Here is a 22,075-nt window from a genome sequence, read left to right on the forward strand (position 1 = left end):
GTTAGTATCTTGAATGAACAGTTGATTACGTTAGGATCCAGACTGAATTCCATTTAAGTAATAGTTTGGTAGTGTGCTAGAATTTGGAGACCATTTTGTAGTAAGATTTGACTTGGAGTTGTTTGGTAGCAAGAACCCTGAAATAGATTTTTGGAATTTGAGTCTTCATATTCTATCCTCCACTACATGAAACTGGACTTTTTCAGCTTGAGTACTGTTGTGTGTTTAGGTCTGTCACAGGTGCTTTTTGATCTGCCTTTTTTTTTTTTAAAGATCTTCCTTGGATTTGAAGAAAGAGAATATTAAAAACAATGAGGGCCATTGCTTGAGAGTGTGATTTGCTCCCTTGGAATAGTTTGGAAATTTAAAGTCTGAATAAAGGGAATTTCTATGAGGTGCTTCTACTCCAATGATGTAGTCATAAATATAGTAGTCAACATCTGAGACATAGTATAGTAGGTCACAATAACAATGCTGGGTCAATAAAGTGATTTTTTTTATTGTATGGAATACACTCTTCATTTTATAAAGAATGTGATTTGACCCACTGCACTCAGGTGGAGCCAAATTCATACTGCTTGATTCAAGCTTCAGGGACTTGGATTTAGTTGGGTTTATGTGAGTTGAGTGGCTTTGTCTTTCAGCGGTAAACTTACTAAAGAAGCTTACAGAGGTAGATGTTAAGTATAGAATGGAATCCAGCATTTTAATGTTCATGAGAGATAAAGCCTCAAGGCAGTTCAGAATGGTTTATTCTGTCTTTTGGAGGTAAACTCAAATAGGAAGCCAGATTCCTAGAAGATTGTTTTGGTGAAAACAGAATTAGAACAAGGGGATTAGGTAGATTAAAGACCTATTTTTGTCAGCAAACTTTTGAGGCACCCATTCACTAGATCACCAAGAGATACTCCAGTCTGCTTAGCTGAACTGCCTTTCTGAGATAGTACTTGGCATGGACACTTTCCTTCTGGTTCTTAGGGTTTTCTTGTAATCTGCAGCGTTTTGGGGAAAATGGTCATCACTTCCATTTGGGTCCAGTGGGCCATTAAAACAATTTTTTTTTAAGTCATTTCACATATAATTTCACAGAAGTTAATAATAAAAGGATGCTGAAAGTCAACATTAAGGATTTTAATGAGCATTTAAAAGATAGCAAATTCAACTTTTTTTTGATGTTTATTTACTTGAGAGAGAGAGCACGAGAGAGCGCGCGGGGGAGAGGCAGGGGGGATAGGCAGAGAGAACTATAGAGACACAGAATCTGAAGGAGTCTCCAGGCTCTGAGCAGTCAGCACAGAACCCGATGCAGGGCTTGAATTCAGGAGCAGTGAGATCATGCCCTGAGCTGAAGTCAGAAGACACTCATCCAACTGAGCCATCCACGCACCCCAGCAAATTCAGCTTTTTATTTCGTATTTTTTTGTTTTGATAATACATCTACCTAAAGTGAGAACAGGTCCCTATTGCTCATCAGCTCATGCATATAAACCCAGAATAAATTCATCTTACAGATAGTAATGTCAAGTTTAAAACACATCTAGTAAGTTCTGGTTTATTATTTCATTCTAGTTCATCTTATACTTGAATTATAATTATAATTATATAATTGTAATTATCAGAATCCAATACTCTAAGAATATTTTGGAACTTTTAGTAGCTTCTAATTTTATTGAACAGACCATAGTCATCTTTGTGCTACAGTTATACCATTTTCATATTTAACCGATTGCATTGACTAATCCATTGAATTTTTTCATGTCTTCATCATCTGTTTCTTTCTAGTTATCTTTGCATGCACAGCTGTTTTGGCATTTGTCCATTTATGAATTGTATGGTGTACATTTTGGTGTGCAAACAAAAGATGAAAGAATATGGAATATGGTCACATGTCCTTTTAGAAAAACAGAATGGTCCCCAGTCTTGTCTCAGGATTTTGTATGATGAAGTCCAATTTGAATGATTAACTGGATGAGAATACTAAATTTCCTTTTTCTCCTTAGAAGTGTATTGTTTGAGAATATTCATCTAGGTTGTTGTCATCTGAGGGCTTCATATTGGGGAGATTCTGCTTGTAATTTCACATTCATCATTTGAATCTAGGGTGCTATCAGCATCAGTCCTGATTCCTCTGAAGTTATGAAAGTTCTTCCTCTGTAAATTTTGTCTTTACAGTTATGGGTGGGAGATTAAAAATTCTGAATTCTTGGGGTGCCTGGGTGGCGCAGTCGGTTAAGCGTCCGACTTCAGCCAGGTCACGATCTCGCGGTCCGTGAGTTCGAGCCCCGCGTCAGGCTCTGGGCTGATGGCTCAGAGCCTGGAGCCTGTTTCCGATTCTGTGTGTCCCTCTCTCTCTGCCCCTCCCCCGTTCATGCTCTGTCTCTCTCTGTCCCAAAAATAAATAAACGTTGAAAAAAAAAAATTAAAAAAAAAAAAATTCTGAATTCTTAACTGTTCAGTGAAAACCAAAGGCAGACTGCAAGAATGGTGTCTCCAGTCTTTTTATACTTTATTCTTGAAAGACTATGCAGTAAAACTACAGGGTGATGCAGTAGTAACACTATATTTACTGTTGTGTTCTTTCAGGTGATACCATCATTCTTTTCTTTAGACTTTTTTAAAGCACAATTGGAAATAACTGATGAATGATGGTGAAGTAGTAAAGTGTTTCAAGATCCAGAAGAAACAGGATCACTAGATTTCCCCAGAGAGGTTCCATTGGATACATACAATAATTGCAAGATAGAATGAGTTTTGTTTTACTCTAAAGAAAGTAAAATTTATTTTTTGGAGACCTATAAGAAAGGATAAAAGTTGTGACGAAGTAGATTTGCTCATAAAAAATGTACAGGTAAAGTTAAGTCCACTGGAGCCTGATTGGTATATAGGTCTTCCTTTTTTCTGATCATGGTGCACTGTGAAGTTGATCATGAGGTTTTGACTTATTTACATTCCCAGTATTCCCCCACTTCAAGATTACTCTCAGATCACCTCAGTGAAGCTTCAGGCTTTCCAACAGTATTTGCATGTTTAATAGTTTGCATTTAACCCACATATGGGTGTTATCATTGGTAGGTTTTCTCTGCAGAGGCATCCTTAGTTCATATAATCAAGACTTTTGTGGGGTACTTCTTGGTCATCTGTTCCTCCAGCCTCCCCCCTCCACCCCCTGATTTCCACGTATTGAAAATGATATATCAAACAAGATGCTGTATCGTAATAACTCTAATCCCTAATGGAAACTTCTCTAATGTGTTATGTTAACAAACTACTTGATAATTACAAATACAGAGCATATAAGGTGATTTTGTTGTTGTTGTTGTTGCATAGGATGCTTGTAAGATACTTATGTACCCTGCTAGAGGTACTAAATTTAGAATTTATTTATTGTTCAGGTGAACCATTTGTGCATTTGATTCAGTTTCTTCAGCAAGGAATCTAAATACCGTATCCTTGAAGGAATTTTAAAATTGGGTTTCTTTTTGAAAACAGCTCTTGATTTCAACATTAAAATTTTTTTTTAAATGTTTTTATTTATTTTTGAGATAGAGTGTGAGTGAGGGAGGGGCAGAGAGAGAGGGAGACACAGAATCCAAAGCAGTCTCCAGGCTCTGAGCTGTGAGCACAGAGCCTGACGCAGGGCCCAAACTCACAGACTGTGAGATCATGACCTGAGCTGAAGTCAGACGCCCAACCGACTGAGACACCCAGGCGCCCCTGATTTCAACATTTTAAAAATAGTTATCAGATTTCAAATACATCTTTAATAAGTTCTAGCTTATCCTTGTGTCTGATACTTGCATCACCACAACACAGTGCTTACAGATGAACAGTATTGACAGAAACGGAAAGAACCCTGTTTCACACTGTGTTAAACTGTCTTGTAAGAAGAATTCTTTAAAATACTTATGTTTAGGAAACTCACAAATTTGGAATTAGATTTCCAAGGAGCCAAATGGCCCAAAAAAGGGTTTATTTTTGTTTTTCAGTAGTAAAATTTAACTGTACATGACTCTTTTATTAAATTATTTGTAGCACACTAGTTTCAGTACAGTGACATTTTTGATTCTGGAGTTTCATGGGATTTCGCATTTAAAATAAGTCATTGTTTATAATGTTGAAGTCTTTCAGAATGAAGGATTCTTCATTCAAAAAAGATAAGGACCGGGCGCCTGGGTGGCGCAGTCGGCTAAGCGTCCGACTTCAGCCAGGTCACGATCTCGCGGTCCGTGAGTTCGAGCCCCTCGTCAGGCTCTGGGCTGATGGCTCGGAGCCTGGAGCCTGTTTCCGATTCTGTGTCTCCCTCTCTCTCTGCCCCTCCCCCGTTCATGCTCTGTCTCTCTCTGTCCCAAAAATAAATAAACGTTGAAAAAAAAATTAAAAAAAAAAAAAAAAAAAAAGATAAGGACCTTTTTTTCCCCCTCTTCTTAGGTGTATTCAAGAGCAAATGACCAAGAACCATGTGGATGGTGGTTGGCTAAAGTTCGAATGATGAAAGGAGAGGTAAGTAATGTTAACGCTGCATTGTGACTAGTTTCTAGGGAAATAATCTCAACTCTTGGTTTCTGTAAATGCTACTTCAACTCTTAGTTTTGTTTCTAAATGCCTACTTTATAAATAGTTCATCATACATTTAAAAAGTTCATCAGACCATTAATTTTTATTTGTTTTCTGAACTTGCAAACATCAAAGCTGCTCTCCAGGGGTGCACTTCAAACATGTGAGGACACCAAGGTTCATGCTTGTAAGAACATATAATCTAGTTTTAAGGCAAATCAGATTGACGTAACTAAGCTGTACTTAGTATTTGTGCCACAAGGGGGAGGGTCTACTGGTTAAGCTGAGCAAGGCAATTAGAATTTCATTTAAAGCTCATTATTTTTGTTCAGATGGGATTTTAAAAGTATTTTGATGTCTTTTAGTTTTATGTCATTGAATATGCTGCTTGTGATGCCACTTACAATGAAATAGTCACATTTGAACGACTTCGGCCTGTCAATCAAAATAAAACTGTCAAAAAAAATACCTTCTTTAAATGCACAGTGGATGTTCCTGAGGATTTGAGAGAGGCGTGAGTAGTTTTGTTTACTACTGAATTGCTTTGTGAATTAAGAGGATTTTTTAGTGCTACAAAAATCTTTTTTTCCCAAATACCCAATCAGAAACTTCTGATAGAAAATCTTTTTAATAAACAAAAGTTTTAATGGGTAGTGTCGAAATGAAAAACTTAGTTTGTGTTATAATTGCCTTCTGAATTTAATCTATTATTCAAGTCTTAAATATGAATTCCTCTCTAGGTGTGCTAATGAAAATGCACATAAAGATTTTAAGAAAGCAGTAGGAGCATGCAGAATTTTTTACCATCCAGAAACCACACAGCTAATGATACTGGTAAGATAATTCCATATTTTAAGGTAGTCAATAGATATTTTCCGGATTTTATAATTAAGTATTTCAAAAGATAAAAGCTAACTTGGTACAATAGTGAATTTATTAATCCATGTGGGAGAAAAATTTTTACAGCTGTAAAATGTTAAATTCTTTTGTGGAATTAGGAGGAAAAAATACGACATTCTTAACAACATGAAATTATTAACGTGTGGGATCCTGGATCCTTCTGTCTCCACCAATCATAATTTGAATAGCAGAACTAAATAATATGGGAATTCAGAAAAGAGATTACTCGTGGAAGAGGGTATGGTGGGTGAGGAGAGAAGTGTAGTAGTTGAGAATCAAGGAAGGCTTTATGTGGAAGCCCTTTGTATTATCTTGAAAAATAAGATTTTTTGAGTGATTAATTTGTTTGTTAATAGTCTGCCAGTGAAGCAACTGTGAAGAGAGTAAACATTTTAAGTGACATGCATTTGCGAAGTATTCGTACGAAGTTGATGCTTATGTCCAGAAATGAAGAGGCCACTAAGCATTTAGAAGTAAGTGGGTTTACTTAAAAGATTTTTTGTGTGTCCCACTTAGTTTCATAAGTATATTATTCATAAGTATATTGAGTTCCCTGGCTCAAACTACTTGACTGTTAGGTAAGGCAACTTGGGACCTGTTCTGTGGCTAATACCAGGAGTCATTGTGTCTATAGAACAATTGTTTTTTGTTACTTTCCCCAAATATAGCCTTCTGTTTGCTAAATGCCTGTTGAGTTTTTTGTTACGACTGAGATAACAGGTGCTAAAAGAACTTAGAAACACATTAGGGATGTCCAGTAGAAAACTGTATTGCTAGTTTTTTTTTATTCTGTCCTTACTGTTTTTTAGTGACCTGTCAGCTGTCAGTCATAACACACTTCCATTAGTAAGTAGTTCAGTTTAATAACTCTTACGTAAGAGGAGAGGAGGACACATAGCATGTAGTTTTAAAAAGAGCCTGTTGTTGGCTTTTCTATCCTATCCTAAGGTACTCCTCTCTTTTCACCTACTCTTCACTGGCCCACTGTTAGGAGAACCCAACATACATTCAAATCTTTTAGGAATTGACGTTTGTTTAGGACAAATTTGTGCATACCCTTATTAATTTAAAAGTTCGAAATAAGGGATATGTGACTGTGTTGTGAAAAATGAATCCTCTGAATTGGGGAACTTGTTGTATCAGTAATTCCAGAACATTGTTTTAGAATTACTATTTTCTGTGATCATGACTAAATAGGCTGATCAAACTCTTTTTCCCCCTATTACATGATGCCAAATGAGTATCCTTTATATATTTTTTCTTAGTTCTTTTTTTTAATTATGGTAAGATCCAACATAAAATTTGCCATCTTAGCCATTTTCATTTTTTTTTAGTTTATTTATTTTGAGAGAGAGCCTGAGTGGAGGAGGGGTAGCAACAGAGGGAGAGAGAGAATCCCTAGGAGCTTGAACCCACAAGCCATGAGATCATGACCTGAGCTGAAATCAAGAGTTGGATGCTCAACCAACTGACTGAGCCACCCAGGCACCCCTCATTTTAACCATTTTTAAGTGTGCAGTTCAGGAGTGTGAAGTATGTTCACATTGTTAATCAACCAGTTTCCAGAACTTTTCATTTTGCAGAACTGAAACTATACCCGTTAAACAACTTCCGTATCCCCTTCTTCCCAACCTCAGGCAACCACCATTCTACTTTTTGTTGCTATAAATTTAACTACTCTAGAAACCATGTAACTGGAATCATACAGTATTAGTTTTTTTGTTAACTGGCTCATGTCATTTAGCACAATGTTCTCAGTCCACATTGTAGCATGTGTTAGAATTTCCTTCTCTTTTTTTTTTCTTTTTTTTCTTTGAGAGACAGAGAGCATGAGCAGGGGAGGGGCAGAGAGAGGGAGACAGAGAATCTGAAGCAGGCTCCAGGCTCTGAGCTGTCAGCACAGAGCCTGATGTGGGGCTTGAACTCACAAATTGTGAGATCATGACCTTAGCCGAAGTTGGGACGCTTAACCAACTGAACCCCCCGGGCACTCCTAGAATTTCCATTTGAGGACCGAATCATTTTGTATGCATATATCATTTTGTTTATCTGTTCATTCAGTTGACATTTGGTTTACTTCTACTTCTTGACTGTTATGAGTAATGCTGCAAACCGATGTGTAAAAAACTTTATTTTTAATCCTTTGTAATAAGTTCTAACATACCTCTTTTACTAGTGCACAAAACAACTTGCGGCAGCTTTTCATGAGGAATTTGTTGTGAGAGAAGATCTAATGGGCCTGGCAATAGGAACACATGGTAGTAACATACAGCAAGCTAGGAAGGTTCCTGGAGTTACAGCTATTGAGCTAGATGAAGATACTGGCACATTCAGAATCTATGGAGAGGTAAGCTATTGTCTGACCCCACCTTGGGTAACTTAGAGCATAACTATTGTTTGATTGTATTTTCTCTGGAATTTCAGTTTCCCAGTGATAAAATACTTAAAAATCAGTCAGCCCAAGTAATCATTACATGCATGGAGGTTGGTTAAAGAGGATATTGTATTATATGGGGCAATGAGAGATTTACTGAGTATTTAATATGTAGTGTTTTCTGAAGTTTCTTAACCCAACTGCTTCTGATTTTAACTCCCGATTTATGTGCATTATAAATAATGCACTTTGTTTTGAGGGCTTCCTACATGTCAGGCGCTGGTATTTATAAATAGCATGTAGTAGAGGAGCCTTTTTCTTTTTCTTTTTTTTAAATTTTTTTAGCGTTTATTTTCGGGAGAGAGAGAGTGCAAACGAGGGAGGGGCAGAGAGGGAGAGACAGAATCTGAAGCAGGCTCCAGCCTCTGAGCTGTCAGCACAGAGCCCGATGCAGTGCTTGAACCCACAAACTGCAAGATCATGACCTGAGCCCAAGTCAGATGCTTAACTGACTGAGCCACCCAGGTGCCCCAGGAATTTTAATGATCATAATCAGTAGGTGCTTTTTAAAAAATATGTCTGCACAAAAATAGCTTTTTAAATAATTTATGTTGAGAATGAAAAAACTGCACAGACAGTATAGACAGTGTGAACAATTTGGTTATTTTAAACTTCATTTGTTGTGAGAGCATATGAGTGTGAGACGGGTGGGGGAGCAGAGAGAGAGAGGTTGAGAGAATCCCTGGCAGTCTCCATGCTATCAGTGCAGAGCCCAGTAATGGGCTCGATCTCACGAAGTATGAGATGATGACCTGAGCTGAAATCAGGAGTTGGATGCTTAACCCACTGAGCCACCCAGGTGCTGCCCCATGAACAATTTGTTTTTAGCATTCACCTGAAGAAATTGAATATGCGAGTGTAGAGCAAATACATTTAGGATAAGGTTAAAATTTGGCTAACATGATAAGTTTAACTCTTGCTGTTTTATTAGGAGTTTAAAAGGGCTTAGAAGAGATTTTTTTAAAGAGATGTTCTAATAGTATACTTTTTCCTAGGCTTTTTATAATTCTTTTTTTTTCTTAAGTACTTCATGAATTTCTTGACTTAAAATGTCACATTGATGGGCTGAGCAGAATCTTGTACTAGAGCATAATAATTCAGAACTTCTCATTTCTTTGTTTTTATTTTGGGTTGGGGTTTTCTTCAGGATTCTTTTTTATGTTTATTTTTTCCTCGTTCTGCAGAGTGCTGATGCTGTAAAAAAGGCTAGAGGTTTCTTGGAATTTGTGGAGGATTTTATTCAGGTTCCTAGGAATCTTGTTGGTAGGTACTTCTACTAACTATTAAATAAGTTAAATGTTAGTAATTATATACAGTGATTTAATGGAGATTTAATGTTTCTGATAACCATATTTTATAGTTACGGGAACATTTGATAGGGGTACTTTTCATTTTTTAGTAACATTGTGTGTGTCTTGTATCTCATTATCCTATTAAAAAAGTAAAGGAGTTTTCTTCTGTACAGAGTGACTCACTGATAAGATCCATGATTTTTATAACAGTTTGTCATTAAGTTTTTTAAAAGCTATTTCATCCCTTGGGCTTTATCTTCTTATTCACTTAATGCCTTTTTATCATTCATATGTCCATCAAAGTTGTCATCGTAATTTTTGAGAAGGTGTTTGTGATATTTCTTTTGTTTAGTGCAGAGGAAAAAGTAAGAGTGGACTAACAATAGGGTAATAAACTTCTACACAGTAGGCCCTGAATAAATAATAATTGGTTGTTGCAAAGGCATAGAATAAGGTAAGAAGTCATGGGCAGGAGAAAAGGATGGTGATTGTGATAGGAGGGGAGTTTTCACTACTAAGTTTCTGACACCATTAATGAAAATTATTGTACCCATGGCTTATTAAGATAGTGACAAAACTTTGAGATTCCTCCCTCGCCCCCAGATTTTGAGTTTGAAGCTGTAAAGGAGCTTTATAGTTTGGGATGAGTTGTTTAATAGCTTTGGTATTAAATCCTCTACATCTGTGCTAACTGTCCTTTTTAAATGCTATTTAGGACAAATGGGGAAATTTTTGTCCTGTATTAAATAGTGATTATCCTAAACGTTTAATACAAAAATAAGCATTCACAGAAAGCAGAGATGTTTAGAGGATGCTTGAGTTTTTGTCCACTGTTGTGGTTTCTTGACGTTACTGAAACAGAGCCCCTTGGGCTTCATTTATATTTAATTAGGCCTGTTATGCCTTTAGGAAATGATTTCTTGCTATAGGTGTTCTATTTTTCAAATACTGTTAAAAAAAAAAAATTAGCTGGAGAAAATATTTAAAAAGATGTTTTCACCAGTAACAAGTTAATATACCCTGGGACAAAAGTCTACAGCACAATAACTTGGGCAGTTTTCTTTGTTTTCAACTATCTGTTTGCTTCTAGCTCTGCCTAAGCATTTGGATAGGTATGACATACTGCTGATTAAGTTAATTCCATTTTATTTGTTTTTATTCACTGTAGATTGAACTGAAAAGATGAGTTTAGATGTTAAAATTGAGTCTAAGCTTGAAGGGTTTTGTATAATTCTAATAAACAATACACAAAATATAATCAGATGTTTATTGTCAAATGAAATCACCTTCAAAAAGCTGCTTTTGAAAATGATTCCCTGTTTTGTTTAAATCACAATTATTGACATCCATCAGCATTAACATTGTGGTTGCTGCTTCACAGAACATAATTTAACTTTGGTTTCTTCACTTGTAAAAATGATTTGGCTGTGAGTGTGTGCATGGGAATCAGGGTTTTTTCCAACCCAACAAGTATGTAGAAGATAGCCTTGGTCTTCTAGAATTTGTGGTAGTGTTAATTTTGAGTAAAAATTCCTGATATTTCAGAAATAACAAAATTGGATATATTGGTAGTTCTCTGGTTCTTTTGTTTATTCATTTATCTGTGCAATGATCTGAGTATGTGTCATGTCTCTTTTTACTCTGTCTTGGTTGGCTTTGGTGATTTGGATTATTTGGGACTCTTCAGAAAATATATATTAGCAGCAACTGTTACATTAGTGAACTGTTACATTAGTGAAATACTCAGATAGTGTAAAGATTTCTTGGTTGTTGTGTATAATAATGCTACGTTTTGCTTCAAAATGTTTTATGGGTGAAGCAGTCTTTTGAAAAATAGTAAATTCTTAGTCAAAGTGAAAAAGAAAAAGTGGACTGAGGAGTAGAAGGGAATGAGGACTTCTTGGTGGGTAAGTTCAAGAGAATTTCCTTATACATTCAGGTTCCAAGAATTTTAGACCCTGATCATTCCCACCCCTCCTAAGTCAAAAAGAAAAATACTATGTGGTCATTGATTTAAAGTGAATTGAAACCTTTCGCCTCCTGGAAGCCTTCCTTAATCACTTCTTTACTCTGTCCCTTCAGCATTTATGCTCAGTGCTCAATTTATACTACAGGTCTGCTTCAGTTTGTCAATATGCTTTGGAATTTAAACTATGGAAATGATCAGTTAAAATATTGACGGTCTCTGGTGGGACTAAATAAAACTTGCAGGTAGGTCCCTGCCACAGACCCCAGAAGGGTGATGGATGTACACTCACCAGTGGTATAGTTCATAGAAGGAAGGGGCAATGAATGATTCTGGGGGAGGGATTATGATATATCAATCTGATTTTTGTTTTTTCGAAAAGACATTTGCTTATTTTTAGCAGGGTCAAGGATGGAGTTGCTGCTTGAGCTTCACTGTGTTAACAATGAAGGTTGCTTTTATATACTGCTGCTAGGGCTGCTCAGAGAAGATCTACATCATGTGAATCCCTTGTCCTACTGTATTTTTTTCTTTTTTTACCTGTTCAGTTGCTGCTGCTTTTAAATTTAGGGTTATTAATGGGGAAGGAGGGTTGAGAATAGGGATAGAAAAATCCTGTAATGGTGTCTTTGCTGTATTGACCCACTTACTGTTGCTGTTGTTCCCATTTATTCTTTAATGGAAACTGTTCTCAAGCATGCAATAGGAAAAGTTTCTATTTTAACTCTTTTCAACCAAAATGAATTTATTGTAGAAATAGATTGCTTGATTTAGTTAAAAAAAAAAAAAAACTGGGGGGATTTGGACTTAGTAACTTTTATAAGGAGTGTACACATCTGTTTCATACAGGGAAGGTTACCTGAATATTTACTTCCATTACCAGGTAACACTGTCCAGTATTGCTTTGGTATTTTGACTTTGCTGTCTTTGTAACTAGCAATTTCCTAAGGGGAAGAGAATCTTCCTTCCCCCTTTTTAGTTTCTGTTTTCGTTATTGGATACTCAATAACTGCTGTTTGACACATTACATGTTAAGTGTGGAGAAGGTAAATAATTTGGAATTTGTGTCTGTATACAGTATTTCATACCTAGGAAGATAGCATACCATGTACATGCTATGTGTATTTGTATAGCTGTGAAATACTTAAAAACTTGGTGAAAAATGTTACAGACATTTCATTGAAGAGAATATTCATTTTAAAAGTATGTTCAAATCATAGGCGTGTTTTGGATGAGTAGCAACTTGAATATGAAAGCAAGATTGAATTTGTTAAAAATAATATATAATAAACAAATTGTTATGATTAATGCCAAAATAAAAGTGTTTCTTTTGCCTTTATTTGTATATCTAAGCTTTTGGAATGGGTTGCATTGATATTTTAAAAATATTGAAAAATGACATAGAACATGTTTAGTCTTTGAAAATATCTTAACATGTGAGCAGTATTGTCAATCCCAGTTAACTGTAGCCTTAGGAATTCTAAAGAGAAGGGAAGTTTCAGACCAAGGATAAAAATTTCTCAGTAGTTTTCAGGATGAATATATTGAGATTAAGAAGATGGAACTATGCTTGGTTTTTAAAAATTTGATAGCAAGTCAAATTATTTGGGAGATAGTGTTGGAAGGATAGCAGTACTGATTTTTAACTTATTGCTATCTTTTTTCTCTTATTAAAGGAAAAGTAATTGGAAAAAATGGCAAAGTTATTCAGGAAATAGTGGACAAATCTGGTGTGGTTCGGGTGAGAATTGAAGGAGACAATGAAAATAAACTACCTAGAGAAGATGTAAGTATTCCAAATGTAATTTGGTTTGAGCTTTGCCTGTTTTTCTTTCTTTCTTTCTTTCTTTCTTTCTTTCTTTCTTTCTTTCTTTCTTTCTTTCTTTCTTTCTTTCTTTCTTCCTTCCTTCCTTCCTTCCTTCCTTCCTTCCTTCCTTCCTTCCTTCCTTCCTTCCTTCCTTCCTCTCTCCCTCCCCCCCCCCCTTCTTTCCTTTCTTGTTTCTTTCACCATGTTCTGTTCTTGGCTAACTTACGATGTTATTTTATATTTTGGAAATCATTTTGGTGAGTTGTATGTAGTGATGTACTTCCACTCTGATAACGGTGGGTTTTTTTCTTTTAAAAAATTTTTGTCCCTTACTGTATTGCTTTACATACTTAGAAAATAAGTCCTCTTTCAACGTGGGCTTTGGGATCTCATTTGGTTTCTTAGTACTTCAGTAAAAAAACCCATTTTTGATAAAAAGACTTCAGTTTGATAATTTCAACAGTTATTTTTTGTACTTAACAAGAGGATAGAGCTGTAAAATTTGATACTCTGACAAAAGTTTGTTTTAAAGGAATTCTTAGTAAATAACTGTGTACTTGACCCTTTTTGGAATCTGAAAGCCATGATTATTTCTTTATTGAAATCTTTAAGGTTTTATGTTGCTATTCTTTTCAAAAAAATTTTTTTTTATTTTTTAATGTTTATTTTTGAGACAGAGACAGAGTATGAGTGGGGGAGGGGCAGAGAGAGAGAGAGGGAGAAACAGACTCTGAAGCAGGCTTCAGGCTCTGAGCTGTTAGCAAAGAGCCTGACATGGGGCTCAAATCCACGAACCCTGAGATCATGACCTGAGCTGAAGTCAGATGCTCAATCAATTGAGCCACCCAGGCGCCCCTGTGTTGCTATTCTGACAACAACTTTCTGAAATTTCTTGTTCAGTCCCTTCTCACATGTTAATGTTTTGTCTATACTGCACTTCCTTACTTCTCATCCATCCCTTTAAGGATCTCTTAACTGGGTGGCTCCAGTGTCTTAAACTTTGTATGCTTGTGAATATAAGGCAAGCGTTTTCTTCCAAATTATCTCCTAGAAAGCAGCTTTAGTTTTGCAGAATAGATTATTACTTGAAGAGTTTGTTAGCCTGTTGGGAAAAACCACCTCTTTAAAAAAACAAAAACAACTGTAGTCAAAGGAGTCCTTATGTGTTGGATGTTGTAAAGATGCCTACTGAAGAGCCATTTCCTTTATTCCCTTTAATTAGAATGTAGAGGCAAAAAAAAAAAAGAAAAACACATGACTTAGAGAATGAGTAGTTGGTGGCTCAAATTGGTTTCATGCCTACACTGCTTCCAAACTTGCTTTAAATTTCAAGTAAATTTTACTTTTTAAGCAACCCTACCTCCCATTGCCTTTGCGAGGGGGATTAAAATCAAGGTGTCATAGTATTGGAATTTGCACTTTTCCCCTTTATATTTAATGTATAAAATAATCCATTTGGCATACAACCACTGCCTAAAAATTGGTTTGACTATCAAGATGTGTATTGGTTAGGGCCATTATAGGACTCCAGTGTAAATTTCTTAGTTTTATCTACTTACTTATCTGTTCGTCTCTTAGCTTGACTTACCTCTAGTTGCTTTCTAGTATTTAACATTTTCTTGTGGGGCACCTGACTGGCTCAGTCGATACATCAAGCAACTCTTAATCTCAGGGTCAAGAGTCCAAGCCGCATGTTGGGTGTGGAGCCTACTTAAAAAAAAAAAAAAAAAAAAAAAAAAAAAAGAAAAATCTTGTTGCAGGCTGACTCTTTTAGGTCTTTCTTCATAAATAAGAACTTCACCGTACTATATACTGTTTGTAGTTTTGGTCAGTGTCACCCCTGTTTCTGTGCCAGGGTTAAGAAACTTACATGCTTACAGAAACCAAGCAGATTATTAAATGATGAAGCAGGTTGGGTTATACAAGACCAGGGATAGGGGAGTACACGGTCCATTTCTATAGAAGAAACAGATGCTGCTTAGCTTTTATCTGGTTGCCATGTGGGAATGTATGTGTTATGTGTTGCTGTATCTTTGGTATTAAGAGAAGCTAGAAACCTATAATGTGTAAAATTTAAAAAATTTCAAAACGTCGCATTTTAAGGCAAATCTGAAGGTTGGCATTCACTTACTTGGGGCTACCATTTCATAAGCTAAATCCCGTGGCCAACTCTGTTTATAGCTTGTTTACTCTGAAGTCCTTGGTGACCCACCTTTAGCCTGAGAGGGTCTTTTTCTATCTCTATCATAGCAATTATTATCTGTATAATTGAGTATTTAATGGTTTTTCTCTCAATCTTCTGTTTATTATCTTAACCTCACCAAGCCACATTATGGACTCTGAATCAAGAAATGAAATCTGAATTCTCATATTCTCTACTCTAGCCCAATGAATTATATAGGGTTAGGTGCTTGATAAATATTTTATATCAATTTTTAACATTGGGTTTGAGGGGTGCCTGGCTGGCTCAGTCAGTAGAGCATGTGACTCTTGATCTCAGGGTCCTGAGTTGAAGCCCCATGTTGGTGGATTTGAGTTTTTCACTGAAAAATAAATAATATTTATATACAAGTTAGACTAGCACAGAAGGGTATAGTGTGAAAAACAAATGAGTGTCTATGTTGTGTCCATATCTCTCCCCTCTCCATTGTGTCTAATAGATTTTAGATGGTTGTTGGTTGCCTTTTTTATGTCTTTGTTTTGCTACTAAAAACAGTGCTGCAGCAAACATCCTTTACAACTGGAGAGTAAATTCCTGGAAGTGGATTTCTTAGATCAAAGGGTAAAAGATATTTAAATTTTTAGATCTTCTTAGTTTCCCACACACCACACATTCCTTCTACCAGTGTAGGAATTATGTCTATTTTCCACATACTTGCCACCAGTTTGTTTGTTTGTTTGTTTGTTTGTTTGTTTTATAAATGTGGTCTCCAAGCTCAGCGTGGAGCCCAAGAGTCTGCTGAGACACCCAGGCACCCCAGAGCTTTTGTGTTTTAAGGAAGCTAGTCTTTTGTCTTTTCATATTTGTAGTAAATATTCTTTCTTTCTCCTTGATACGCCCCCCCCCCCCCATAAATTTTGTATGCTGTTGGGATTTTTTAAGACTTTTGTTTTATGACTTAAGACATTTGATTTTGCCATGCTTGGCAAGGTCTTTCCTACATGTAGGTAATTCAGAAATTCATTTGTATTTCATTTGCGGGGTTTTTTTTAAGTATGTAAATTTTTCACTCCAGTGGATTTGTGTGTGTGTGTGTGTGTGTGTGTGTATTAGGAACAAACCATGTGCTAGTTGGTAGTCTCAGTGCCATCTATTAAATATAAGTGATCAGTTACTAGTATTTTTAAAAAATCAAGAAATTTCACTGAAAAAACTCTTAGAAATCTGTGTATTTAGTAATAATCATTTACTCTTCAGATTTTTTATTGTGGCTTTATAGTAGTCATTAAAATATTTTGTAGTATATGTGCCTTTAAGGTTGTGTTTCTGCCTGTCCCTTGGAGGTAGCTAACTGGTGATAGCATCTCATCTTCAGGGTCAAGGCATTGTATTTCTCTTAATTCCTTCCAGATCATCTGTCTGGAATGACTTTCTCTTCTTTACTTACTTGGTAAATTGTATTTGTTTTTAACATTTACTTTAATAATATTCTTAGGAATTCCCAAAGTTTCCATATCTGGGGTGGTGGCATAGTCCATATTCTACTTTAATATTCTTGTGTTTTTTATTGATATCACTAATATTACATAATAAGATTATTGCAGAAATGTTTAGTATCTTTTCTGAGATTGTGATTGCCTTTAGAATAGGGACTTTGTTTTATTTGTCCATTTTCCTTAGTGTAGATTCTGGCAAGTAACATGTAGTTGTTATTTGGAGTTAGGTGACCGGATATGAAATTGGCTGACTGATTTGCTAATTATATGACTTCGGGCAAATTGCTTTCTCAACTGTAAAAGTGGACTATTTTTTTTTAATTGGAGTATTAAAGTTACTTTTTAATGAATATTAAGATACAGATATAGAATAAATAATACACTCCCAGAAATATAGTATGTGCTTAAAATGTTTTAGATTCCACCCCGCCCCCCCCTTATTAATTCACTTTGCACTCTTTTTTTTTTTTTTTAATTTTTTTTTTTTTTTCAAAGTTTATTTATTTTTGGACAGAGAGAGACAGAGCATGAACGGGGGAGGGGCAGAGAGAGAGGGAGACACAGAATCGGAAACAGGCTCCAGGCTCCGAGCCATCAGCCCAGAGCCTGACGCGGGGCTCAAACTCACGGACCGCGAGATCGTGACCTGGCTGAAGTCGGACGCTTAACCGACTGCGCCACCCAGGCGCCCCAACTTTGCACTCTCTTATATCTGCTTGTGAATTCCAGAGGACAGGGTCAAGACTTCTGTACTTCCTAAGCTTGTTATATTCCCTTTTTTCAGGCTCTCTAAGCCAATCTGTTTAAATAGCTGTTAGGAACTAATTTGTAGAATCAAAATAAGGCAAGGCACTGAAACTGATTGGGTGAGTGTATTTAGGCTTTACTTATTTTCCTTAGCCATTAAGAAGCTGGAAGTGTACTACTTCATAAATTCAGCAAAGTTAATCCTGTGATTTGCTTTAATAGTGGTGACTAAATGCTCATATTAGTAATTCCTTTATATTGTGTAAATGTTTGTATTCCTTAGGTGACTTGTGTTAATGGTCAGGAAGCACTCCCTCCAATACACAGATGTTAACGGTTTTGTTATGTGCCCTTGTCAGGGATAATCTAGGTGATGTACTTTACCATTTTAAAGCCATCACCACCAAGGTGAGATATCTAGTCTGTAAATTCATACCAGTTCAAGGAAAATGTCTTTAAAAGGTTGGTTTGTATACAGAGAAAGATTGAATTAGAAATTAGAAAATCTGTTATAAACTGGTATTTTAAAAGTAAAAATTTAAAATTTTAAATCGCTGTTTTAGAAAAGTTTTCCAAATTCTACATTGGTATGTCACATTTATACTAGAACTTTGTTAAAATATTAAATACTGAAGACATTGTGTTTTCTTACAGGGTATGGTTCCATTTGTATTTGTTGGCACTAAAGAAAGCATCGGAAATGTGCAAGTTCTTTTAGAGTACCATATTGCTTATCTAAAGGTTTGTATGCTGTTCCACATTCATGTCATTGTTGCTTCACATGTTAAACTAAAGGTTACATCAATTTTATATTCATGTTAAATTTCAATTCTTTATTTTAAAATAATTTAATTTAATCAAGCTTCAGATTTACCCTGTTTTTCTACATGAGAATTTAAAAGTAAAAAGTCCTTTAAAAATTTTAAAAATTTAAAGTCCCATAATAAAATGATGGGCTTTATGCACATTGTTTCTCTTTTTTCTGAACTGTTATATTTCTTTCCTTACTCTTTAGGAAATGATCATGCTTGTGTTCCTATAATGTGACTGTCATCACTTTATGTATCTACCTGTGCTACAGTGAAACCATTTTATTTTACCTTGATGTTTTAGGTGCAAATAGGGCAGAGAACTGGGAGTGAAAGTGTGCTTTTTTGGTAACTTTGGTGTTCTCTGAATCAGATGCACTACCCTGTAGACCTCATTTGATCTTAACCATTGTTTCTAATATAATCTATTTGAGTTGATAAATAAAGAGCAAGGGTTTTAGGAAAATGCCCTATAAGTTACTAAAAGTTACAATTGTTATTTTTTTACTTTTATTACTAAGTTTCTCTTGTAAAACCTTCAACAGCTCTGTCTCTAGTAGTGGGTTTTTCTTTTAGTCACTCATATCATTGCTGCTATGTTAATATTTTGAAAGCACATCTGATACCATTCTTTTGAAACTCATCTCTAGAAATCTTAGTTCAGTCTAGCATTTTATGTTCATGCTTTATCTTCTAGTACTCTACTACCTTTTAGTCAAGAGCTTTGTCAAGTTACCTTACCTTCACATCTTGTAATGACCTTAGTTTCTGAATGACCAAGTCTCCTGGTACCTCTAGGCCACAACTTGGGTGTCACTGTTTTGATGGAAAAGTAGGTTAATAGTCCCTCTTATACATGGCACCTATATCCCACTTAGCAGAGTTTTAATTTCTTGAGGGTTGAGTCTGGTAATATGGTGTAATTATTAGCTATTTAACAGTTTATGCATACATACATTATTACATACAGGAACTAAAACTCCCAGTGAGAATACTGCCCTAGCATAAGAAACATTTATTCTACCTTGTAACCACCAACAAATAGTTTAATGCTTGTCCGTTAAACATACCCTTGAACATGGAGAGTCCTTGTCTTTTTTAATATTGTATGCCTGTAATACTTAGCGTAGTTGGTGCTCAGTAAGGTATTTAATAAATGTTTAATGAATTGAGTCAGCAAATGACCTTGTGAATTGTATTTATTAAGTACACAGTTGTATTTTACCAAATAATTGGTCACGATCATAGTTTCTTTCATTGGTAGGGAGTAGTATAGCTTCATTTTTTTTTTTTTAAGATGGTAAAAATGATACAACATAGAAGAATATTTACCTTTTTTGTTTTACTCATAGGAAGTAGAACAGCTAAGAATGGAACGCCTACAGATTGATGAACAGCTACGACAGATTGGTATGGGTTTCAGACCTTCTTCCACCAGAGGGCCTGAAAAGGAAAAAGGATATGCCACTGATGAAAGTACCGTCTCTTCTGTACAAGGTTCTAGGTCTTATAGTGGAAGAGGCAGAGGTCGTCGGGGCCCTAATTACACCTCCGGTTATGGTAAAAAAAACAATTTTTTTTTTTTTTTTTAAACTTTTTGATTTAGTTAGTTCTTCACTCTGTTTTGGCGTGGAGGGCAGGAGAGTGTTCCAAGTCATATGTCTTTATAGTAATGACTGTAAAAGGTATATGATGTTCAAGGAGCTATGTAATGAGATCAAACATGTTTTTTGTTAGGTTGGCAGTTCATGATCATGTTTATTCTAAATATATATGGAATTGTTGTACACATATTTATATATAGAATGTAAACATATCAAACCTACTAATGGTGATGATACTGCTAGGAATCATTTTTTTTTTTTTTAATCCTCTTTTGCCTACCCTCCAGGAGAAGTAAAAATGAAATACTATGCTAATTAGTGTGCTAAGGTTGTATGTAGCACATCTGTACTAGCTTTTTAAAATATACTTAATAGCTCTGTTGGCAGTTTTGAATATAAATCTCTCACATCTGCCAATATTTTGTCCAAAGAACATTTCACTAAAATGAGGGCTTTTTAAAAGCCAGAACCAAATCAATACTTTATAGATGAACATTTTTCTAAAATGTATTTCATTGTGAGGATGGGGCCCTAACCGATGTATGAAGGGGCCAGTGGATGGTGGTGGTCAACAATTTTCTAATCCTAAATTTTCACTTATTCTTCTTCAGCTTCGGAGTTCCATTTTTCTGCATTTGGACTTGGATCTTAGCAGTGACCTGATTTGTCTTCCCTTGTTTTCTTCCCTTTCTCTTTTCCTTCTCTTTTCTCCATTCCTCTGTTCATCCTAACTGCTTTAGGAAAATATTTCATAAGCCTTTTCCAAAATAGAAGGCATTTAGAGAAAGTGGGAATACATAAAAGCTTACAGTGTGCAGATTCCACATCTGATTTCATGTTTGAAGACTCATCTAATGCCAACATTATATTAAATCTGTACTTTGATTTGTTGTAGACTTGAAAGGTTAATTATCCCTTTCCTTTCATATATTTCCATGTTCTAATTTCTTGATATTTTTTATTATTTAAAGTTAATTCTGTATTGAGAGCTGAAAAGCAAAATTCCAGGAACATGTTTTAGCATGTGAAGATCTGAGAATTGTGAAGTACTACTGTATTCTTGAAAATACATTTAATACAGAAGACAGATAATGAGTGATTAAAGAGAAAATAAGTATATTGAATGATTCTAGAGCCACAAATTACTAGTACAGATAATTAGATTTGGCTTTTTTTGGATGATGAGGATGGTGAATTCATTGAAGACTTTTATAAGCCCTTGGGAAGTCAACTTACTGAGGCCAGTCTTTTGCAAAATACCTTTGTTGAAAGTGATAATAAGTTTTTATGATTAGATAATAAGTTTTTATGAGTGGTAGAGGGAATATCCTCTGGATTGAAGAAAGTTATGCAAGTTGTTCAGTAGATGGCACTCTTACCTCTGAGACTTTGCAGACTAGTAGTATCATTGCGTTTGTTGAAATAGCTATTGAATTTTAGTGGGCTTGAGAGAAAACCATTTGAATTTGGTTATAGATGTTCTCTTGTCTACTTAATACCAGGATTTTTAGGTGATAATATATATACACACACATATACGTGTGTGTGTGTGTGTGTCAGTCATGTAAGAAACTTTTTCTAGTAGCACTGAAGTTGGTATATACCTTAGAATGGATGATGTTTTAAAACTGCAATTGGCAACATTTTCTTTAGTGGCACACAAAATATGTCTTTCAGTGAATGGATGGCATATTGGAGTTGATAAAACATGGTACTTTTGCTGTTAAGCAGTCATGATCATTGAAAAGGATGTAAAGCATCTTCATAAGAGCTTTTAGAAGTTTTGGAGAGGGGAAAATATGTAAAGTTCTGTTAAAAATAAGTATTTGGAGTCATGAAAAAATGGATTACTTTGAATCATTTTTAAAGCCCAGTGTAAATCATTTTTTTTTGATTCATTAACTTCTATTTTACAAAATTAAAAGAATGGTTGCAGTTTTCTGTTGATGCTTTAACACATTTCAAATTTAAAGGCTTTAACACTGATGTATTAAGAGTTTTCTAGGTCAGAAGTCAGACATGAGTCTCAGTGGGCTAAAATTGTCAGCAGGACTGTATGTTCGTCCTTTCTTGAGGCTCCAGGTTAGAATCTGTTCCCTTGATATTTCCAGCTTCTGACCCCCTCTTTGTCTGTTTTGTAAAGCCAGTGACTGTAGAGTTCTGCTGCTCTGTCTCTGGTTCTCTGTAGCTGAGATCCACTCGATTAGTTTGGCCTCACCTGGATAATCTCCCCACCTCAGTATCCTTAACCTTATCACATCTGCAAAGTTCTTTTTGCCATCCCAGAAACGTTTAAGCTTTATTT

At 35.5% G+C, this 22,075-nt stretch overlaps 1 protein-coding gene across 5 annotated transcripts in view; it reads left to right on the forward strand.

Moving 5' to 3' along the window:
- The window catches only part of FXR1 (FMR1 autosomal homolog 1), an 816,075-nt gene that overhangs the window by 28,678 nt on the left and 765,322 nt on the right, over positions 1–22,075 (forward strand). For 3 of the 5 annotated variants that reach the window (XM_086674796.1, XM_086674797.1, XM_086674800.1), the window contains exons 4-12: positions 4,429–4,500; positions 4,920–5,068; positions 5,295–5,388; positions 5,811–5,927; positions 7,631–7,801; positions 9,073–9,151; positions 12,823–12,932; positions 18,012–18,098; positions 19,519–19,726. In XM_086674796.1, coding sequence (XP_086530922.1) covers positions 4,429–4,500; positions 4,920–5,068; positions 5,295–5,388; positions 5,811–5,927; positions 7,631–7,801; positions 9,073–9,151; positions 12,823–12,932; positions 18,012–18,098; positions 19,519–19,726 — 1,087 coding nt within the window. The remainder of the gene's footprint in view (positions 1–4,428; positions 4,501–4,919; positions 5,069–5,294; positions 5,389–5,810; positions 5,928–7,630; positions 7,802–9,072; positions 9,152–12,822; positions 12,933–18,011; positions 18,099–19,518; positions 19,727–22,075) is intronic. The other 2 variants (XM_086674798.1, XM_086674799.1) reach the window with 1 other exon arrangement.

The sequence above is a fragment of the Puma concolor genome, chromosome C2, assembly GCF_028749965.1.
Source record: "Puma concolor isolate L17-30 chromosome C2, mPumCon1.1.hap2, whole genome shotgun sequence".
NCBI classification, from domain to species: domain Eukaryota; kingdom Metazoa; phylum Chordata; class Mammalia; order Carnivora; family Felidae; genus Puma; species Puma concolor.